This window comes from Anguilla rostrata, chromosome 15 (assembly GCF_018555375.3).
Source record: "Anguilla rostrata isolate EN2019 chromosome 15, ASM1855537v3, whole genome shotgun sequence".
Lineage (NCBI taxonomy): Eukaryota > Metazoa > Chordata > Actinopteri > Anguilliformes > Anguillidae > Anguilla > Anguilla rostrata.
In genome coordinates, this window is record NC_057947.1 from 1,473,261 (window position 1) to 1,492,861 (window position 19,601).

The following is a 19,601-nucleotide window of genomic DNA, read 5'->3' on the forward strand; positions in this document are numbered from 1 at the left end:
TCATCTGCAGTGAAGGAAGACTGGGATGGAGGAGGTGGCACGCTGAGGAGAGAAGAGAAAATAGAGAAAAGTTGACGAGGGTTAGAAATGGAGTTATGAATTTTGGTTTGGTAGAATTTTGCCTTAGCGGTAGTGACAGCAGAAGAGTACTCTGTCAGGAGAGACTGATAGGCTGAGAGGTCAGATGGGTCCCTGGATTTGGCCCACTTCCGCTCAGCAGCGCGGAGGGTGGCCCTGGAGGTGCGTAGGATGTCAGACATCCATGGACTGAGAGGAGATGAACATGCTGGCCTAGGGACGAAGGGGCATAGGGAGTCGAGTGCTGAGGAGAGAGATTAAGTTAGGGTGAAGGATGCAGAGTTAGTGGGGAGCTTGGAAAATGATTGAAGAGGGGGGAGGGAAGCAGTCACTCTGGAAGCAAGAGAAGAGGGCGATAGGGAGCGGAGGTTACGGCGGACAGTGACAGTGGGGATGGGAGGGGGAGAGGGAGGATGTGGAGAGAGGGGGAGGGAGAAGGAGATTAAATGATGGTCAGACGTATGCAGGGGGTAACCGTAAGATTGGAGCTGGAGCAGGTCCTCAGGAAGATCAGGTCTAGGAGGTTTACATATGACGTATTACAACCCGTGAGCTGCCTGGTTGCCTTGGCAATGGTAAACTACAGCGCTGCTAATCAGCTGTTCGGGCTCTGGCTCTAATCGTCTAAATTCTATTAACCGTTATGAGAAAACGAATAAAAACAAAGAAAATATAAACTGCAAAACACTCTAACATTAAATCCTACACATACATAATTATCAGTGGAGTTAGACAAACGTTACATCTGACTCCCTTCGACATGTTTTGACAGGTGTAATTTGAAAACAACCACTCATCGTAACCGGCAAGCTAGCGCCAACTAGTCCCAGTTTAGGATACAAAGCTAGCGCAAATACTGCTAACAAACTACAAACATTTAAAAAACATTAAACATTAAAAACATTAAAGCCTACATTAGTGACAAACTGTATAAATGCTTATGTGACATTTACCCACCTGAAAGAATAAACGAAAAACACAATATTGAGTCGGCTGGTCCTCAGTGGCTTTATTGATTCAGATGTTAACTGCCAACTGAAGAACGCAGAGCAAGCCCACAGTTTATATACCCGCAGGTGATCTCGTGCCTTTTATGCTCAGAATGGAAATGCTTGAAATTGAATGGGGGGTGTCTGTAAAAATGCAAAATAAGGTGCATGCATCTAAAATAACACATTTAAGTGAGTGTGCAATTATGTATAAATATTCTGTGCCACAATCTCCCCACATTTCAAAATGTCTCCTGACATTTGATGCCTTTAAGATTTTCAACAATATGTCTGTACTTACTTACTACAGCTTTAACTCTGGGTTACACAGTTACTTTAAACACACTCATACTGCAGCTTTAAGTGTGAGGTTCGCCTGTAAAGGACTGGTAAAGTTGTAACTCATTGTAACCATGCAAAAGTAAACAGGTCTCAATGTTTACGGCCAACAATATCCAATTCGGTTTACACACACAATACATATGACAGACTCTATTGAACTTCTGGTGGAGTTAAGGCAACATGGAAAGCAGATAAAACAAGGTCAACATCTTCAGGGTTAATTTAAAAGAAAGCATACATACACATAGTAGTAGGCACTTAAAACTACAGTGTCCATAAACTACCAAGGCCTCCAAGGGAGCATTGGGGCTGAACAAGTGGGGCATAACGTTGATGTCCACCATATTAATGTCCCTATAACTACGTACACCCTAGTGTACACACTAGTGGTGTACGTCAGTTTCTGAGGCTAGTGTCTGTTCCTTCGTGGGTACAGGTGGGGTGAGGGTGACATGGCACTGTCTTCAACTTCGGTGGAGGACAAATGTTGTCGGACCTGTGCCCCCCTTGTGTGTCCCTCCAACCCCACACTGTCCGCACCGGTGTAGTGTGCGTGTGTTACGTTCAAGAACACGAGAGACTGTGGGGATTGGGTGTGAGGTTTCAGGAGCAGGTAATTGGGGAAGGGGTGCAGGAGCAGGTGAGTGGGGAAGTGGTACAAGAGCTGGTGAGTGGGGCACGGGTCCAGGAGCATCTGAGTGGGGCAGGGGTCCAGGGGCAGGGGGCTCAGATGAAAGGGGCTCTGGAGCAGTGAAGAGGGGCTAGGTGGGGCAAGATTCAAAGGGCTCTGCCTCTGGGTCCAACAAAACCTCTTCTCTCTGGATGACTATTTTACGACTCCACAAGGGGTATCTGAGTTCATAGTCACACTCTGAGTTACTTTCGCTTTGTTCTGCCTGCCTTTTTGTGAGGGGGGGGTGTGGTTGTCTCTCTCTGTTTGATTGTTTGATTTGTTTTCTTTTTGGGATACACATCAGGGACTGCAGATTCAACTGGTTCCTCCACAGGTAAGTAGTCACAGGGTAAGAGAAGGTTACGATGGAGTACTCTCTTGCTGCTTTTCTCATTTTCAGCTGTGACCTCGTAGACAGGGCTATCAGGAGTCTTTCTCTGGAGTACAATGTGCACCTTGTCCAGTAGGATCTGAGTTTTCCAGGTCCTTCGCGCTCAAACGCGCTCTGACTAGGACTCTGTCTCCAGGTTGCAACTCATGACCGTATGTTTTCTTGTCATTGTTCACCTTTCCTCGAGTAGCCTCCCTGGTTGCTGTGTGACTGGCGATGGAATAAGCCTCTCTCATTCTTCTTTGCCTGTTTGCCACAGTCGTCATGCCCTTCATATTTGTTGCTGACACCCGATTGAACAAGAGGTCAATGGGGAGCCTGGGTGATCTGGGTGATCTACCGAACAGGAATAGGGGGAATAGCCAGTCGCCTGTGAGCGGGTGGAGTTATAGGCATGAACAACTTTAGGCATGGAGGTCTTCCAATCTACCTTCTCTTCCTCTGTCAGGGTCCTCAACATGCCCAGCAGGGTCCTGTTGAACCTCTCTGCTTGACTATTCCCCCCTGGATGATATAGGCTGGTGTGGGACCCTCGTATACCACTCAGTTCTTTCAACCTCCCAAGGAGTCGGTTGTCAAACTCTTTTCCCATGTCATGGTGGATTTTACATGGAAAGCCAAATCGGAGGATGAAGTCGTTGAATAGTCTGTCTGCAACAGTCTTAGCCTCCTTGTTTTTCGTGGGGTAGGCCTGCACAAATCGAGTGAAGTGGTCTATTACAACCAGGATGTACTCGAATCCCTGTTTACAAGTCTCCAGGTGGAGGAAGTCAATGGACACCATCTGAAATGGGTAGGTGGTCTTGATAGATTTGAGTGGGGCTCTCATTTATCTCTGTGACTTTTTCTTCTTGAGATACTCACATTTCTTGGTGACGAAGTGTTCGACATCAACATGTATCCTCGGCCAGAAGAATCTGTCTCTGATGAGGCTCACTGTTCTCTCAACTCCTAAATGTCCCATCTTCTGATGCAGCTCGTGGAAGACGAGAGGATTGGAAACTTGTGGCAGGACAAGTTGGTCTTTCTCCACTGCTCTCCTGTGTAGTACTCCTTCACTATTGAGATATAGCTTTGGCCACTGCCTTAATAGGATGCACACATCAGGGTCTTAGCTCATGTCTCGAGGGCCTCTGGTTATGGCTGATGTACAAGATAGCTCTGCCAACAACTGGATCTTTCTCCTGAGCCTCCCTGAGCTCCTCAGGGGTGAGAGGAGAACCTAAGGCATTGGAGGGGGCATCATGAACTAGACTCGGATACTTTGCTTGGATACACACACTCTCCCAGGTAGGTTTTTCTCTCCCCACAGTGACTCCAGTCATGGTGGCGCTGATGGTGTTAGGGCGAATCTCCTCTGTGCATTGACTCATGAAGCTGTTGATATCAAGAGGCATGTGTGATAAACCATCTGCATCTGCGTTGGACTTCCTGTATCAGAGACAAGGTGGGAAGCTCCAAATCCATCTTGTGAAGCATCACGGTGTAGGTTGGAGGGCTGTGTCATGTCTGGATAACCCAGAATAGGAGGGCAAGCAGTCTATCAACTGATCTAAGATAGACTGGTGGAACTCTGTCCAGTTGATAGGGGTTCAGGAGGGAATTTGGCTGGAATTCTTAGATGGTCTCGTCCTCCTTCCCTTGTCTACTGTGGCTGGCGGTGGGTTGGGTGTGTCTGAGCCTGATGTGTCTGAGGAGAGGAGGGCGTACAGGGGCATTGTGACCTTTGAGAAGTCTTTTATGTATGATCTGTAATATGACACTAAACCCAGGATCTGCCTCAGCTCTTCTACAGTGGCTGGTCTCCTTTCCTTGAGTGCCTGGATGGGAGCTAAGTCCTTAGGGACCACAGTATAACCCTCTCCACTGACCATTTTCCTCAGGAACCTGACATTTCTCTTGAAAAGCTCACACTTGCAGGGGGTGAGCTTAACACCATGCTGCTTGTACCTCTTTAACACCATTCTCACATGCTCCAGGTGGTCTTCAAAGGTGGAGCTATGTACAAGGTTATCATCAAGGTACGGCTGATATATCATGTCCCTGAGACCTGACAAGCATTCCTCTATGCTCCTCTGGAACTCAGAAGGGGCGAAGCTAAGGCCAAAGGGAATCCTTGTCCACTGTTAGAGACCCCACGGGGTGATGAGGGCAGTTAGTGGGCGGCTTTCAGGATCCAGGAACCCTTGGTGGTAGGCTTTTCCTTAATCGAGGATGGAGAATCATGAACTGCCACTCAGGGAGTCCAGCATGTTCTGTATGTGAGGGATGGGATGATGGTCCAGCACTGATTTACTGTTCCCTCCCTGTAGTCACAACACAGGCGAAGACTTCCATCCTTCTTTCTCACACACACCACAGGAGAGGAGTATGGGGACCTAGAGGGGGTGTTCAAACCTTTGTTCAGCGGGTCCTGGAGATACTCCTTCACCTCTGCATGGAGCGGCTTAGGCATGGACATGTATGTCTTCTGGACAGGAGCGGGATCACTGAGTGTGATGTGCATGTTCAGTGTCGGTATACTGCCAATATCATTCTCATCATATGCAAATGCCTCACACTCCTTATGCAAGATCTCTCTCACTGCTTCCCTCTGGTGCTCAGACAGGTATTCCAGGCCAACAGGAGGGTGCCACTTTGGTCCGTGTGTTTCGCCAGGGCTGATGTTTTCTCCCTCTCTCTGTGTTCCTGTGCTCACAGGGTTCATGCTGACTGTAGAACAGGTTGCATGGTGGGTGGAAGTTGAGATTGAGGCTTCAGGCTGGTTGGGAGAAAGGGTGGCAGCACACACAGCTTTTACTGTATCAAGGTGGCCAAGGATGGTGTGCTGGTCCAGTAAAATGGGGTGGTTAGTGGTGTTGGCAATGGGGATGTTGATAGAAGCCCTTTTTTCCCAATATAGGTCTTTACCAGACCCTCAGTCACTTCCCGGCCCTCCGGTAGTGGGTGCAGGTCACTGGGGGTGAAGAGGACTTCTTGACCCTTAAATATGGCTCCCAGGCACAGAGATGATTGTCACTTCGTTGGTAAACAAGTGAACTCTTCTCCGGCCTGTTGTCACCACTCCAAACTTTCATTTAGGTCTGGGGTCTGAATGAGTTTCACTACCATCATGGCTATCCTGAGTCTGATGGAGAAGGCAACCCTTACAGTCTGGATAGTTGTAGGGTCTACTCTGGAACCTGGGCTTTCAGCTGTAACCACCTCCTTGATAACATTGTACCCTATGATAGGTCTCTCTGCCACTTTGGGGTCGTCCAACACAAGGATGGGGACTGCGAGGGCCGCTGTTTCTCCCTCCTTATTACACAGCTTAAACTCCACTTCAACCCAGCTCGCTAGCCAGGCTCACTAACTTGGTCTTTCGGTACGGCTTGATGTAGTTGACATGCAAGGGTTTCGGTGCAGATGTGGAGGGGTAAATTCTGGTGAGCTGTGGGTTTCTCTCGTGTGGGTATATGGCTCTTGGTACAGTCTCGCTCTCTCTCACAGGTTTATGGTGGGACCTGGGGTCTGGAGCTACTGGTGGTCCCCTCTTAGCAGCCCATTCCCGTTTCCCATCTGCCTTAGCCTCCTACACCTGCGGGAGAAATGGCCAGACTCCCCACAGCGGAAACAGTGGTCACAGTGATCTCCTCTATGTGCCTGCTGACATACTGTGCAACCCCTGGGTCTCTGCCTGGTCTCTGGCCTCATTCTCGCTGCTGGCTGGTAGGTGGTTTGGTGAGAGGTGGGTGGTCTCTGTGAGTGCTGGGTGGTGGCTTCCATGGCGGCCAGGAAGACTTGCGTCATCTTATAGACATCGGTCTTGAGCTGCTCCAACATTAGCAACATCAGAGTCCTGAGCTTGGGCTTTCTTTGGCTGAAGTTGTGAGACTTTTGCTGTCACTGGGGTGGGGCTTTCACTGCTGGTGGAGCTGTACTGGGAACCTTGGCCTGTATCTCACACATATGGGCTTCCCTACCATTGGTGGATTTCCTCAGCTTTTTATGCCTCTCTTCCTCCAGACTGGCAGCTTCACTCACCTTATCGATCAGGGTCTCATCTCTCAACGTGACGTCACTCAGGAAGGGCCTCACCTGGAATTTTATGGAGTCACTCAGAAGACCTGTCTTGATTGCCCAGAGAAACTTTCTCTGCACTAACTCTGGGTTGTAGTAGTCATCTGCCTCTCCATCATTTGACTTCCACAGTAGCCTCTCTTTCAGCTCTATGGCACGGAACAGAAAGGTCTGAGCAGACTCCTTGGGCTCCTGTGAAATGTTAACCAGCTTGTGGTAGATGTCAGAGGTGCTCTCTTCCTTGTAGTGCCCCTTCAGAATGGTTTTAAGGGTGGAGAGAGTTAAATTGCTCTTGATTTCAAGCATGTCTCTGAGGTGGAGACCTGGGTTGACTGCTCATATTACTGCTTCTATCACTTCTGCCTTTGAATGTCCTTTCCGGAGGTCTGCTTCGATCTGGTGGACTAGACTGGTGTAGGACAGCTTGTCTTTTTGTCCACCTTCCCATATCTGTCCCATGATCTTAAATTCCCTCCGGTGCATGACTTCAGGCACATGTGTGTGATGAGGGGTGCTGTTCCTTACCTCCTCGGTTGGATGGTGGCTGAGGGATGAAAACCGGTCATTCAGGTGATGCTGATATGCTGACGGGGCATCCTGGTGTTTGGGGCTGAAAAGATGGCTTTGATCAGGTGCAGTGTTGCTTGGCCATCTACTCACCTCTCTTAAAAATGCAAAATAAATGTGTTATTTTATATGTATGCACTTTAAGTGAGTGAGCAATTACATATACGCTCTGGATAAGAGCGTCTGCTAAATGCCTCTAATGTAATGTAATATAAATATTCAATGTGCCACACAAGGTCTAGGAATTTAGTGTTGTACAGACTTCTAGTTATGATAGAGAACAGTCTCCTCCCTTCAGTAGAGATGACCACAACACGCTTGCTCTTCAGCCATGGTGACATTAGCATTTGGCTGTGTTTCCTAAAGGGAAAGAAATGGGGTGATCTGATAGGCAATAATGAAACCAAACCCAACCACACCCACAGAACCATTTATTCTTATTGAACCAGCCTGTTTTGCGACTGTGACTGTAGCGAGTTGTGCTAGTGCCTGGAGTGAAGAAATTACCGAAATACCCAAATTCACCAGCGCCTTACATTGCTGCTAGTGTTTGACAGTTGTGCTTTGACTGAGAAAATAGGGCCCAATTAAACATCTAATTTAATAACACAGGCTCAACTACATGATCAAAAACAAAATTAGACAGTCCTGGAAATGAAGTAAAAGATAATCATGAAAGAAATGAATGAAAGACAAAACAAAACCACAGCTTGCTCTCCCACATTAAAACTGATCAAAGCCAAAGACGCACAGCTGAGAAGAAGGACAAAGCTGAGACACAAGACCAAAAGCTCATGCCTGCTTAACAAGTAAACACTTTAAAGCCTGTATTCAATCAACATTTGTCCTTAACTTGTACTTGGACTTGTAAATGCACTTCATCTTTTCTTCATAACCTCAGTTTGGGGAATTAGTTCTAGTTATGACTGAACATGCCAAACTGCATGTGAATAAAATACAATCCTTGCTTTTAATTGTGGGTTTTAATAGTAATAACAAATGTTAAGTCCCAGCCATGTGTTTGAAAGAGGGGTCCCCTTCTCTTCCTGGTCTATTCATAATTAATTAATTAATAATTAGAAAAGAATAAAAGAAAGACTTCTCTATACCCCTTTTTATATTTTAGTTTTAAGCCATTTGATAGGATACCACTTCTTTCCTACGTTATGATTAAAATAATGCAGAGTTTGGTTTGAGAGAGATATGTTTGGTTATGAATTAAATGTTTGTGTTTCTGTGTTGAGAAACAGTCAGGCAGTACATGCTACATGTTAACATGTTATCATGTTACAAGTACCACTCTGGTCTCTGCTTTATTCTGGTATAGGCTAACCCAGAATCCGCAACATAGTGCCTGTAGATTGAATATAGTAATGTCAAGGAATTGCAGGATATAATGGGTGCCAGAGTGAGGTCTTCTCGGGGAGCTGTTAAAGTGACCTCTGCTCCCTAGTGCCTGTTCTTGAGTTAATTCATCTCAGGCCAAAGCATGACCTGCACAGGGATTCTGACGTTTCCTAGAGCCCAGAACAGGCTGAATGGTGTCTCCTTGGGCAGCGCCATCAAACGTATCACTATCTCAACAAGATTATTTCAAAGGTATCATTAACAGGAGTTCCTACAGACCTTTGGAATACCTTGTTTCTTACCTGGTCATATGTAACCCCAGAAGAATGTACACACAGCTGGTTATATGTGAACAGATCACTTCCTTGTCTTTCTGCTTCCAAAGTGAATCTACTATTAACTGTATTTAGATTGCAATGCTGTGGGTAGTTTGTCACAAAGCCAAAACTAAATAAATTCTTTGGAAGATATCATTGTGTTATCATTTCGCATCTTTCCTTTTGGTGGTAGCACAGACAAAATCCTCAGATTCACTCTTCATCGCTGAACACTATCATTTGTATCATTTAACATATATATTATGTATATCTAATATAATCATAATATATGAACTCTTCTTTGCAGACTGAACAGCTGTAACCTCACAAATACGTCCTGTGGTATTGTGGCCTCAGCTCTCCAGTCATCAAACTCATCCCTGAAAGATCTGGACCTCAGCTGCAATAACCTGGGAGATTCAGGAGTGGAGCTGCTCTGTGCTGGAATGATGAGTCCAAATTGTAAACTACAGAGACTGGACCTCAGTTGCAATAACCTGGGAGATTCAGGAGTGAAGCTGCTCTGTGCTGGACCGATGAGTCCAAACTGTAATCTACAGAGACTGGGGTGAGTAGTGCTGTGTACTGTGTGACATTAACTAAATAGCATTACTGATTATGGAAATGTAAGGGTTTGAATTTTGTCACAGGGAAGACTAATTTCCTGACTCCATTTATTTTCAAAACGTCTAACCTGAATATTTGTGTGAATACAATTTTGCATGTCAGATTATTGGTGTGATTATCAGACTGAGGTGCGGCTTAGGCATGGACCTGTATGTCTTCTGGACAGGAGCGGGATCACTGAGTGTGATGTGCATGTTCAGTGTCGGTATACTGCCAATATCATTCTCATCATATGCAAATGCCTCACACTCCTTATGCAAGATCTCTCTCACTGCTTCCCTCTGGTGCTCAGACAGGTATTCCAGGCCAACAGGAGGGTGCCACTTTGGTCCGTGTGTTTCGCCAGGGCTGATGTTTTCTCCCTCTCTCTGTGTTCCTGTGCTCACAGGGTTCATGCTGACTGTAGAACAGGTTGCATGGTGGGTGGAAGTTGAGATTGAGGCTTCAGGCTGGTTGGGAGAAAGGGTGGCAGCACACACAGCTTTTACTGTATCAAGGTGGCCAAGGATGGTGTGCTGGTCCAGTAAAATGGGGTGGTTAGTGGTGTTGGCAATGGGGATGTTGATAGAAGCCCTTTTTTCCCAATGTAGGTCTTTACCAGACCCTCAGTCACTTCCCGGCCCTCCGGTAGTGGGTGCAGGTCACTGGGGGTGAAGAGGACTTCTTGACCCTTAAATATGGCTCCCAGGCACAGAGATGATTGTCACTTCGTTGGTAAACAAGTGAACTCTTCTCCGGCCTGTTGTCACCACTCCAAACTTTCATTTAGGTCTGGGGTCTGAATGAGTTTCACTACCATCATGGCTATCCTGAGTCTGATGGAGAAGGCAACCCTTACAGTCTGGATAGTTGTAGGGTCTACTCTGGAACCTGGGCTCTCAGCTGTAACCACCTCCTTGATAACATTGTACCCTATGATAGGTCTCTCTGCCACTTTGGGGTCGTCCGACACAAGGATGGGGACTGCGAGGGCCGCTGTTTCTCCCTCCTTATTGCACAGCTTAAACTCCACTTCAACCCAGCTCGCTAGCCAGGCTCACTAACTTGGTCTTTCGGTACGGCTTGATGTAGTTGACATGCAAGGGTTTCGGTGCAGATGTGGAGGGGTAAATTCTGGTGAGCTGTGGGTTTCTCTCGTGTGGGTATATGGCTCTTGGTACAGTCTCGCTCTCTCTCACAGGTTTATGGTGGGACCTGGGGTCTGGAGCTACTGGTGGTCCCCTCTTAGCAGCCCATTCCCGTTTCCCATCTGCCTTAGCCTCCTACACCTGCGGGAGAAATGGCCAGACTCCCCACAGCGGAAACAGTGGTCACAGTGATCTCCTCTATGTGCCTGCTGACATACTGTGCAACCCCTGGGTCTCTGCCTGGTCTCTGGCCTCATTCTCGCTGCTGGCTGGTAGGTGGTTTGGTGAGAGGTGGGTGGTCTCTGTGAGTGCTGGGTGGTGGCTTCCATGGCGGCCAGGAAGACTTGCGTCATCTTATAGACATCGGTCTTGAGCTGCTCCAACATTAGCAACATCAGAGTCCTGAGCTTGGGCTTTCTTTGGCTGAAGTTGTGAGACTTTTGCTGTCACTGGGGTGGGGCTTTTCACTGCTGGTGGAGCTGTACTGGGAACCTTGGCCTGTATCTCACACATATGGGCTTCCCTACCATTGGTGGATTTCCTCAGCTTTTTATGCCTCTCTTCCTCCAGACTGGCAGCTTCACTCACCTTATCGATCAGGGTCTCATCTCTCAACGTGACGTCACTCAGGAAGGGCCTCACCTGGAATTTTATGGAGTCACTCAGAAGACCTGTCTTGATTGCCCAGAGAAACTTTCTCTGCACTAACTCTGGGTTGTAGTAGTCATCTGCCTCTCCATCATTTGACTTCCACAGTAGCCTCTCTTTCAGCTCTATGGCACGGAACAGAAAGGTCTGAGCAGACTCCTTGGGCTCCTGTGAAATGTTAACCAGCTTGTGGTAGATGTCAGAGGTGCTCTCTTCCTTGTAGTGCCCCTTCAGAATGGTTTTAAGGGTGGAGAGAGTTAAATTGCTCTTGATTTCAAGCATGTCTCTGAGGTGGAGACCTGGGTTGACTGCTCATATTACTGCTTCTATCACTTCTGCCTTTGAATGTCCTTTCCGGAGGTCTGCTTCGATCTGGTGGACTAGACTGGTGTAGGACAGCTTGTCTTTTTGTCCACCTTCCCATATCTGTCCCATGATCTTAAATTCCCTCCGGTGCATGACTTCAGGCACATGTGTGTGATGAGGGGTGCTGTTCCTTACCTCCTCGGTTGGATGGTGGCTGAGGGATGAAAACCGGTCATTCAGGTGATGCTGATATGCTGACGGGGCATCCTGGTGTTTGGGGCTGAAAAGATGGCTTTGATCAGGTGCAGTGTTGCTTGGCCATCTACTCACCTCTCTTAAAAATGCAAAATAAATGTGTTATTTTATATGTATGCACTTTAAGTGAGTGAGCAATTACATATACGCTCTGGATAAGAGCGTCTGCTAAATGCCTCTAATGTAATGTAATATAAATATTCAATGTGCCACACAAGGTCTAGGAATTTAGTGTTGTACAGACTTCTAGTTATGATAGAGAACAGTCTCCTCCCTTCAGTAGAGATGACCACAACACGCTTGCTCTTCAGCCATGGTGACATTAGCATTTGGCTGTGTTTCCTAAAGGGAAAGAAATGGGGTGATCTGATAGGCAATAATGAAACCAAACCCAACCACACCCACAGAACCATTTATTCTTATTGAACCAGCCTGTTTTGCGACTGTGACTGTAGCGAGTTGTGCTAGTGCCTGGAGTGAAGAAATTACCGAAATACCCAAATTCACCAGCGCCTTACATTGCTGCTAGTGTTTGACAGTTGTGCTTTGACTGAGAAAATAGGGCCCAATTAAACATCTAATTTAATAACACAGGCTCAACTACATGATCAAAAACAAAATTAGACAGTCCTGGAAATGAAGTAAAAGATAATCATGAAAGAAATGAATGAAAGACAAAACAAAACCACAGCTTGCTCTCCCACATTAAAACTGATCAAAGCCAAAGACGCACAGCTGAGAAGAAGGACAAAGCTGAGACACAAGACCAAAAGCTCATGCCTGCTTAACAAGTAAACACTTTAAAGCCTGTATTCAATCAACATTTGTCCTTAACTTGTACTTGGACTTGTAAATGCACTTCATCTTTTCTTCATAACCTCAGTTTGGGGAATTAGTTCTAGTTATGACTGAACATGCCAAACTGCATGTGAATAAAATACAATCCTTGCTTTTAATTGTGGGTTTTAATAGTAATAACAAATGTTAAGTCCCAGCCATGTGTTTGAAAGAGGGGGTCCCCCTTCTCTTCCTGGTCTATTCATAATTAATTAATTAATAATTAGAAAAGAATAAAAGAAAGACTTCTCTATACCCCTTTTTATATTTTAGTTTTAAGCCATTTGATAGGATACCACTTCTTTCCTACGTTATGATTAAAATAATGCAGAGTTTGGTTTGAGAGAGATATGTTTGGTTATGAATTAAATGTTTGTGTTTCTGTGTTGAGAAACAGTCAGGCAGTACATGCTACATGTTAACATGTTATCATGTTACAAGTACCACTCTGGTCTCTGCTTTATTCTGGTATAGGCTAACCCAGAATCCGCAACATAGTGCCTGTAGATTGAATATAGTAATGTCAAGGAATTGCAGGATATAATGGGTGCCAGAGTGAGGTCTTCTCGGGGAGCTGTTAAAGTGACCTCTGCTCCCTAGTGCCTGTTCTTGAGTTAATTCATCTCAGGCCAAAGCATGACCTGCACAGGGATTCTGACGTTTCCTAGAGCCCAGAACAGGCTGAATGGTGTCTCCTTGGGCAGCGCCATCAAACGTATCACTATCTCAACAAGATTATTTCAAAGGTATCATTAACAGGAGTTCCTACAGACCTTTGGAATACCTTGTTTCTCTACCTGGTCATATGTAACCCCAGAAGAATGTACACACAGCTGGTTATATGTGAACAGATCACTTCCTTGTCTTTCTGCTTCCAAAGTGAATCTACTATTAACTGTATTTTAGATTGCAATGCTGTGGGTAGTTTGTCACAAAGCCAAAACTAAATAAATTCTTTGGAAGATATCATTGTGTTATCATTTCGCATCTTTCCTTTTGGTGGTAGCACAGACAAAATCATCAGATTCACTCTTCATCGCTGAACACTATCATTTGTATCATTTAACATATATATTATGTATATCTAATATAATCATAATATATGAACTCTTCTTTGCAGACTGAACAGCTGTAACCTCACAAATACGTCCTGTGGTATTGTGGCCTCAGCTCTCCAGTCATCAAACTCATCCCTGAAAGATCTGGACCTCAGCTGCAATAACCTGGGAGATTCAGGAGTGGAGCTGCTCTGTGCTGGAATGATGAGTCCAAATTGTAAACTACAGAGACTGGACCTCAGTTACAATAACCTGGGAGATTCAGGAGTGAAGCTGCTCTGTGCTGGACCGATGAGTCCAAACTGTAATCTACAGAGACTGGGGTGAGTAGTGCTGTGTACTGTGTGACATTAACTAAATAGCATTACTGATTATGGAAATGTAAGGGTTTGAATTTTGTCACAGGGAAGACTAATTTCCTGACTCCATTTATTTTCAAAACGTCTAACCTGAATATTTGTGTGAATGCAATTTTGCATGTCAGATTATTGGTGTGATTATCAGACTGAGGTGCGATCATGAAATGATGGGCAGCTTGACCCTGTATCCTTGAGAGAGAGACTAGCTACTGCTGCCGGGCATTCATCAAGTGTTCTCTGACATTAAGACCTTCAATACTGGGAGGTAAATATCCTGCTCATCCAGGAATCTAAAACCAACAACTATTCCTGGCATTAATCTAATTAAAATTTACCCCATTTGGGTAGCGAGACTATATAAATATTACATTACATTACAGGCATTTAGCAGACGCTCTTATCCAGAGCGACTTACACAACTTTTACATAGCATTTTACATTGTATCCATTTATACAGCTGGATATATACTGAAGCAATGCAGGTTAAGTACCTTGCTCAAGGGTACAACGGCAGTGTCCTTACCCGGGAATCGAACCTGCGACCTTTCGGTTACAAGCGCAGTTCCTTACCCACTGTGCCACACTCCGTCCTAAATATCACAAGGCATGACCTCTGCATTATTCTATTAAAAACATTTGACTGACCCTATCAGCTATCTTAGAGGAGCTGCATATCCTGCTTGTGAAGCTAACAATATGCCCAGTGAGTTCCTCAGTAAGGGTGTTACCCCAAAACTTTACGTTATTGTCACTACCCCGGTTCTCTAAAACACAGAGTGGAGAGATCCATGTATAGGGAATGACATCTGGTCATCCAATTGCAGCAAGTCCGGCTCTGAATAGTGTTACAGGAGGCTACTGCCCACCTGGAAGAACATATAGGACACTGCAGTGCTACTGCTCTTCAGTGAACATATTCGCTTCTCGTGCGCGGCAAGCAGGGAAGTCTTGGTGTATCTCTCCACCGGGGTTACAACAGTAACCTAAAGTTTTCTTTCATAATCTTGTGTTTGAGATCTGCCTATGGGGAGATATGGACAACTCCCAGATTGCCTTATGCTCACAGCTGAGATACTGTCAGGCCAGCAAGGGATGCCTCCTCCCCTGAGGGGAGGGTGGTGTCTGGCACATCCCATGTAGGGAAGTACTAAAGACTTCCCACTGCCCAAAGCTATAACCAGGGCCACAAACAGTGTCTGATCGTGGGCCTCAATTCGCTTCTCGGTTTTGGCGGTCGTTTTGTTCTCGTTTGGGTGCGTCCGTCAGTCTCTCGTCGGGATTCCACCCGGAGAATAATGGACAGACGGAACGTACCAACCAGACGCTAGAGAACACTCTTCATTGTCTGGCTTCCTCCAACCCGACATCGTGGAGCCGTCATCTCGCGTGGGCGGAGTATGCGCATAATACGCTGCGTAACGCTCTCACCATTTGAGGCCCAGTTTGAATTTGAACCTCCTCTGTTCCCGGAACTGGAGAAGAACAATGAGGTGACGTCTGCTGGGTTCTTTGTTCGGCGGTGTCGGGCCACGTGGAGGAGAGTCCGTGCGTCCCTCCTGCGCTCCTCGGCCAAACAGAAGGGACTTGCCGACAGGCATCGCCGTCCGGCACCCTCCTATCGAGTGGGTCAACGGGTTTGGTTATCTACTCGTGACCTTCCTTTACGAGTTGAATCTTGTAAACTCGCTCCTCGGTTTGTGGGCCCTTTTAAGATCGTGCGTAAAATCAACCCGGTCACGGTTCGCTTGTAGCTCCGTCGTTCCATGAAAATCCACCCGACGTTTCATGTCTCTCGCCTTAAGCCAGTTCTCGTGAGCGCATTGGCTCTGGCGGATGAACCGCCACCTCTGCTTCGGCTCATTGATGGGGAGCCGGTATATACAGTACGCCGCATTCTGGCTGAGAGACAAGTGGGCCGAGGGGATCAGTTCCTTATTGACTGGGAGGGCTATGGCCCTGAGGAATGCTGTTGGGTCCCCTCTAGAGACATTTTGGACCCTGAGCTTATTCATGACTTCCGCAGGCGTGGTTCGGAGGGTCCGTCTGGGGCCGGCCCTTAGAGGGGGGGTCCTGTCATGGTTTTGGTTGATACCACCATTTCTTTTCCTTCCTGCGCCTTTTCTTCAGTTATTACGGCCATTGAGTTCTCTTCTTTTTGTTGATTGAATTATACACGTGCAAATTTCTTTTTACAATTTGCACCTGTTGGCTTTCTATTTAAACCCCGAGCAAGCCGATAAGCTTTGCTTCAGTGTCACTTACGTTGCACGAGAGCCAATAATCTGTCAAGTGAGGTAAAGGTATAGGATTGAGAGTTTGCGATATTGGATTGTTGTAGCTATAAAGTTAGCACAACAGTCTTTAGCTTAATAGGTTGTTGGCAACAAGTTAGTGCCACAACCTAAACTCAGAATTCTTTCTTTAGGGTGTTACTTTTTCAGCCTCGGTTCAAGGTCTGTTTTCTTTGAGTTCCCCGTTTTCTGCTCAGGCAGTTTTGTTTTATTTTCAGAGCTTAAGCTTAAGTTTTTTTTTTTTTAACCCAGTACACGGGTTGTTTAGAGCTTGTCTTTGGGATACCCTCCATTAGGAGTATTGTTTTTCTTTCCGTTATTTTTCCGCTGTCCTTTTGTCTGACTTTGTGTTTATTCTACCTCTGGTGAATAGCTTAAAGAACCCCCTGTTCAGTCGCGGTTGGTCTCCCCAAACCCCCACTCCATCACAGTTACCGTCATGTTACTTTTGCGAGAGGTAAATAAGGAAGAGAGTAATTTTGTATTGAATGCGATTTCATTTCACCTTAAAGAATATTTTAAAATTAAAATGTTCAAGTTCATTGGGATGGCAGGTATGCCATCCCGCCAAGTTACGCCTTGGCGGGGGCACGCCCCGTACCTATACAGCACTGAGAGTTTGGCACTTTTCAGGGTTCCCCCCGGGGAAATAACCACAACAGCCACAGACACTCAGCCCTTAAAAGCATTACATTCTGTACATTCTCAACCCATTTCAACAGACAGAATTCATAAACAACTTCACATGTCCACACAATAAAGGCCCCAAACTAAGGGGATTTTGCATTTTCTCCTTCTTATTTTTCCTGCTGCCTATCCCACAATCAAAATGTCTCCCCATTGGACATTTTACCGAGACCAGCCAAATCTTCACCTACACGACCCAATCAAAAACTCGCATACACACGCAAACTACCCATACCTTTTTACTCTGAAACATTTCCAGTTTAAACAGCTAGTCTGCCTGTGGCCTAGTGGCCAAGGTTTCAGTCTCAGAGACATGGGGTTCTAGGTTCAAGCCCAGGTAGGAACACGTTTCTTTAACATGCTTTTACCCTCACTAATAATTGTCTACTACTTCTCAATTATTGCTTTTGCACCATATCTACCCACCGTTCACCGAACGTATACACTGCATTATGACGTACCGTCTGCACGTTCAGTTATTAACCGGCTACAATATTGCAAAGCCATATGGATTCAACGGGAGCTCTTCTGTGCTTACTGGCCTGTGTTCTTCTTTAAAACCACCGACAGATTTGCTAATGATATTTCACGCATTGCATAGCTATGTCATGGTGCTGCACTAACAAAGTCACAGACTGGTAAACCTCCGGTTGAAGGATTGAATCCCGCCTCGTCCTCAGGCAGATACTTTCCTCTTTTACACTAACCTTTTCTTACGCTTATATTTGCTTTACCAAAAAGTCACTCACGGCCACCCATATGCATTTCATGACGGCAAATGTATTCCTTTTATTAAAAAGCTACACCAGTTCACCACTGTGCCATTTCTACTAACTATATTTCTTCACTTGGCTACCGTACAAAACCTTATCAGCAAACGCCACGTTTCTACATTCATGTTACCTCGCCCTGTTCTCTATCTAGCCACATACAAACAATTACTATGTATGTACGTTCTGCAACTCCCCATTAAAACATTACATTTAAAATCACGACTCACTCATAATTGAGTTTTGAGTTTCTTTGAGTTTCTATTGGTATGTATGTATTTCGCTGTCTAGCCTTTCTGAATGATTGTATGTTTCTTGGTATAAATGTCTGTTTGTAAATGTGAATGTAACATGCCGTGAGGGAAATGTCCCCATGGGAATAAAGAAGTTCTCTATGTATGTATGTACAATATGTATTTTACATGAAGTATTTATTGTACGTAGCAAATATACAATAACTTGTACATTTACTCAAATTCAGTTGAGAAGCAAGTATAAACATATGTTTTCTGGAGAAATATGCTTCCTGTAGTTACTCACCAGCAGTTTTCTACATGAATTTCAATGTGTTCCGTGAGGCAATTCAAAATATTTGACACTTTGATCTGACACAAAGTTTGCATGACATTGTAAAATGGTAAGATTACAAAACACAGGGCCAAGTGACTTGAAAGAATTGAGGAAATATTGGGTAGCGTTGCTTTGGAATACATCTTATTTCATTTCGGTGAGGCAAGCTAGCCTATATTGTTTGTAGTACCATAACTTGGCGTCATTTTGATATCAATACTTTTAATGGCAGGCCTGTGTTTTGGCAGTCTGAATGAATGACTTATAGACGGGGTATGTCTTGTATGTGTGAGTAACTTGGCATTTTGTATGTTGAAAGTGTGTTTTTTATGAGATACAAGTTACCAACCGATACATCCTCGGTAAAATGGGCGTGTCAAGAACACTTCCAGGAATTTTTGGAATTTTTGCCAAGAACGGTTTCCAGGAACCGTTCTTGGCAAAATGAGAACTTGAGTATAGGGCTGCATCCAAATAGTCTTTTTTGCTTAGGAAGGTTCCTAACTGAGTGAAATGACCTGGAAGTATCTAAGTGGCAGCCATGATAAGAGCTGTTCAAATTCTCTAAATGCTATGGAAAGGTGTTTCAGTGCTTCCTATCTTATCTCCTTTAGCATAGGGCACACTGGACCGTCCTTTATGAAAGGAAAGGAGATAATGTTGTCCCACAATTCCTTACGGTAGCAACATTTAAAGCGAAGCACCATCGGCTGTTCACGAAAACAAACAATCAACATGACTGAGTTGTGTCGTGGTTCTTAAGCTATTATATGCATAGGCTTATAATCAGATCATAATCAGCATATTAACCATAACACAGAAGTCTGTCTTTCAAGAAAGAGGGATATAAGACGTTTTTAGCCAGATGATGTTTTTAATTCAACATGTTTGAAACGTATGAATGATGATGTGTACAGTAGTAAATTTGTAGGCCAAACATGTTATGCCTATCTTGCATTAAATTTAATGAATTATTTTCATACAGTCATACTAATTGGGATTCATGTCGATAAATATGAGTGGACAGGAGGGTGAGCGTGAGCAAACATTCTCAATGTGACAACCATTTCGTTTCACTTTTGTGACTGGTAGCCTATATTCCTTTTTTATTTCAATTACAACCTTGGTAATGAAGTAATACTTTTCACCGGGTTGTCCATGTTTATATAGCCTACATGAAACAACACGGTAAGAACACACGGGGCGAAGTATCTAAGATGCGTTTTTAGTAGTCCATCTTCGGGACATTGTAGTTTTACCACTGCAGACCCACGTCAATAACATCCGCCGTCGTATAATT

The 19,601-nt window shown here is 45.1% G+C and overlaps 1 protein-coding gene across 1 annotated transcript in view; it reads left to right on the forward strand.

The window, feature by feature from the left end:
* The window catches only part of LOC135240537 (NACHT, LRR and PYD domains-containing protein 3-like), a 46,646-nt gene that overhangs the window by 17,075 nt on the left and 9,970 nt on the right, over positions 1–19,601 (forward strand). Inside the window, exons 4-5 of the mRNA XM_064310132.1 lie at positions 9,074–9,334; positions 13,687–13,947. Of these exons, the coding sequence (XP_064166202.1) occupies positions 9,074–9,334; positions 13,687–13,947 (522 nt within the window). The remainder of the gene's footprint in view (positions 1–9,073; positions 9,335–13,686; positions 13,948–19,601) is intronic.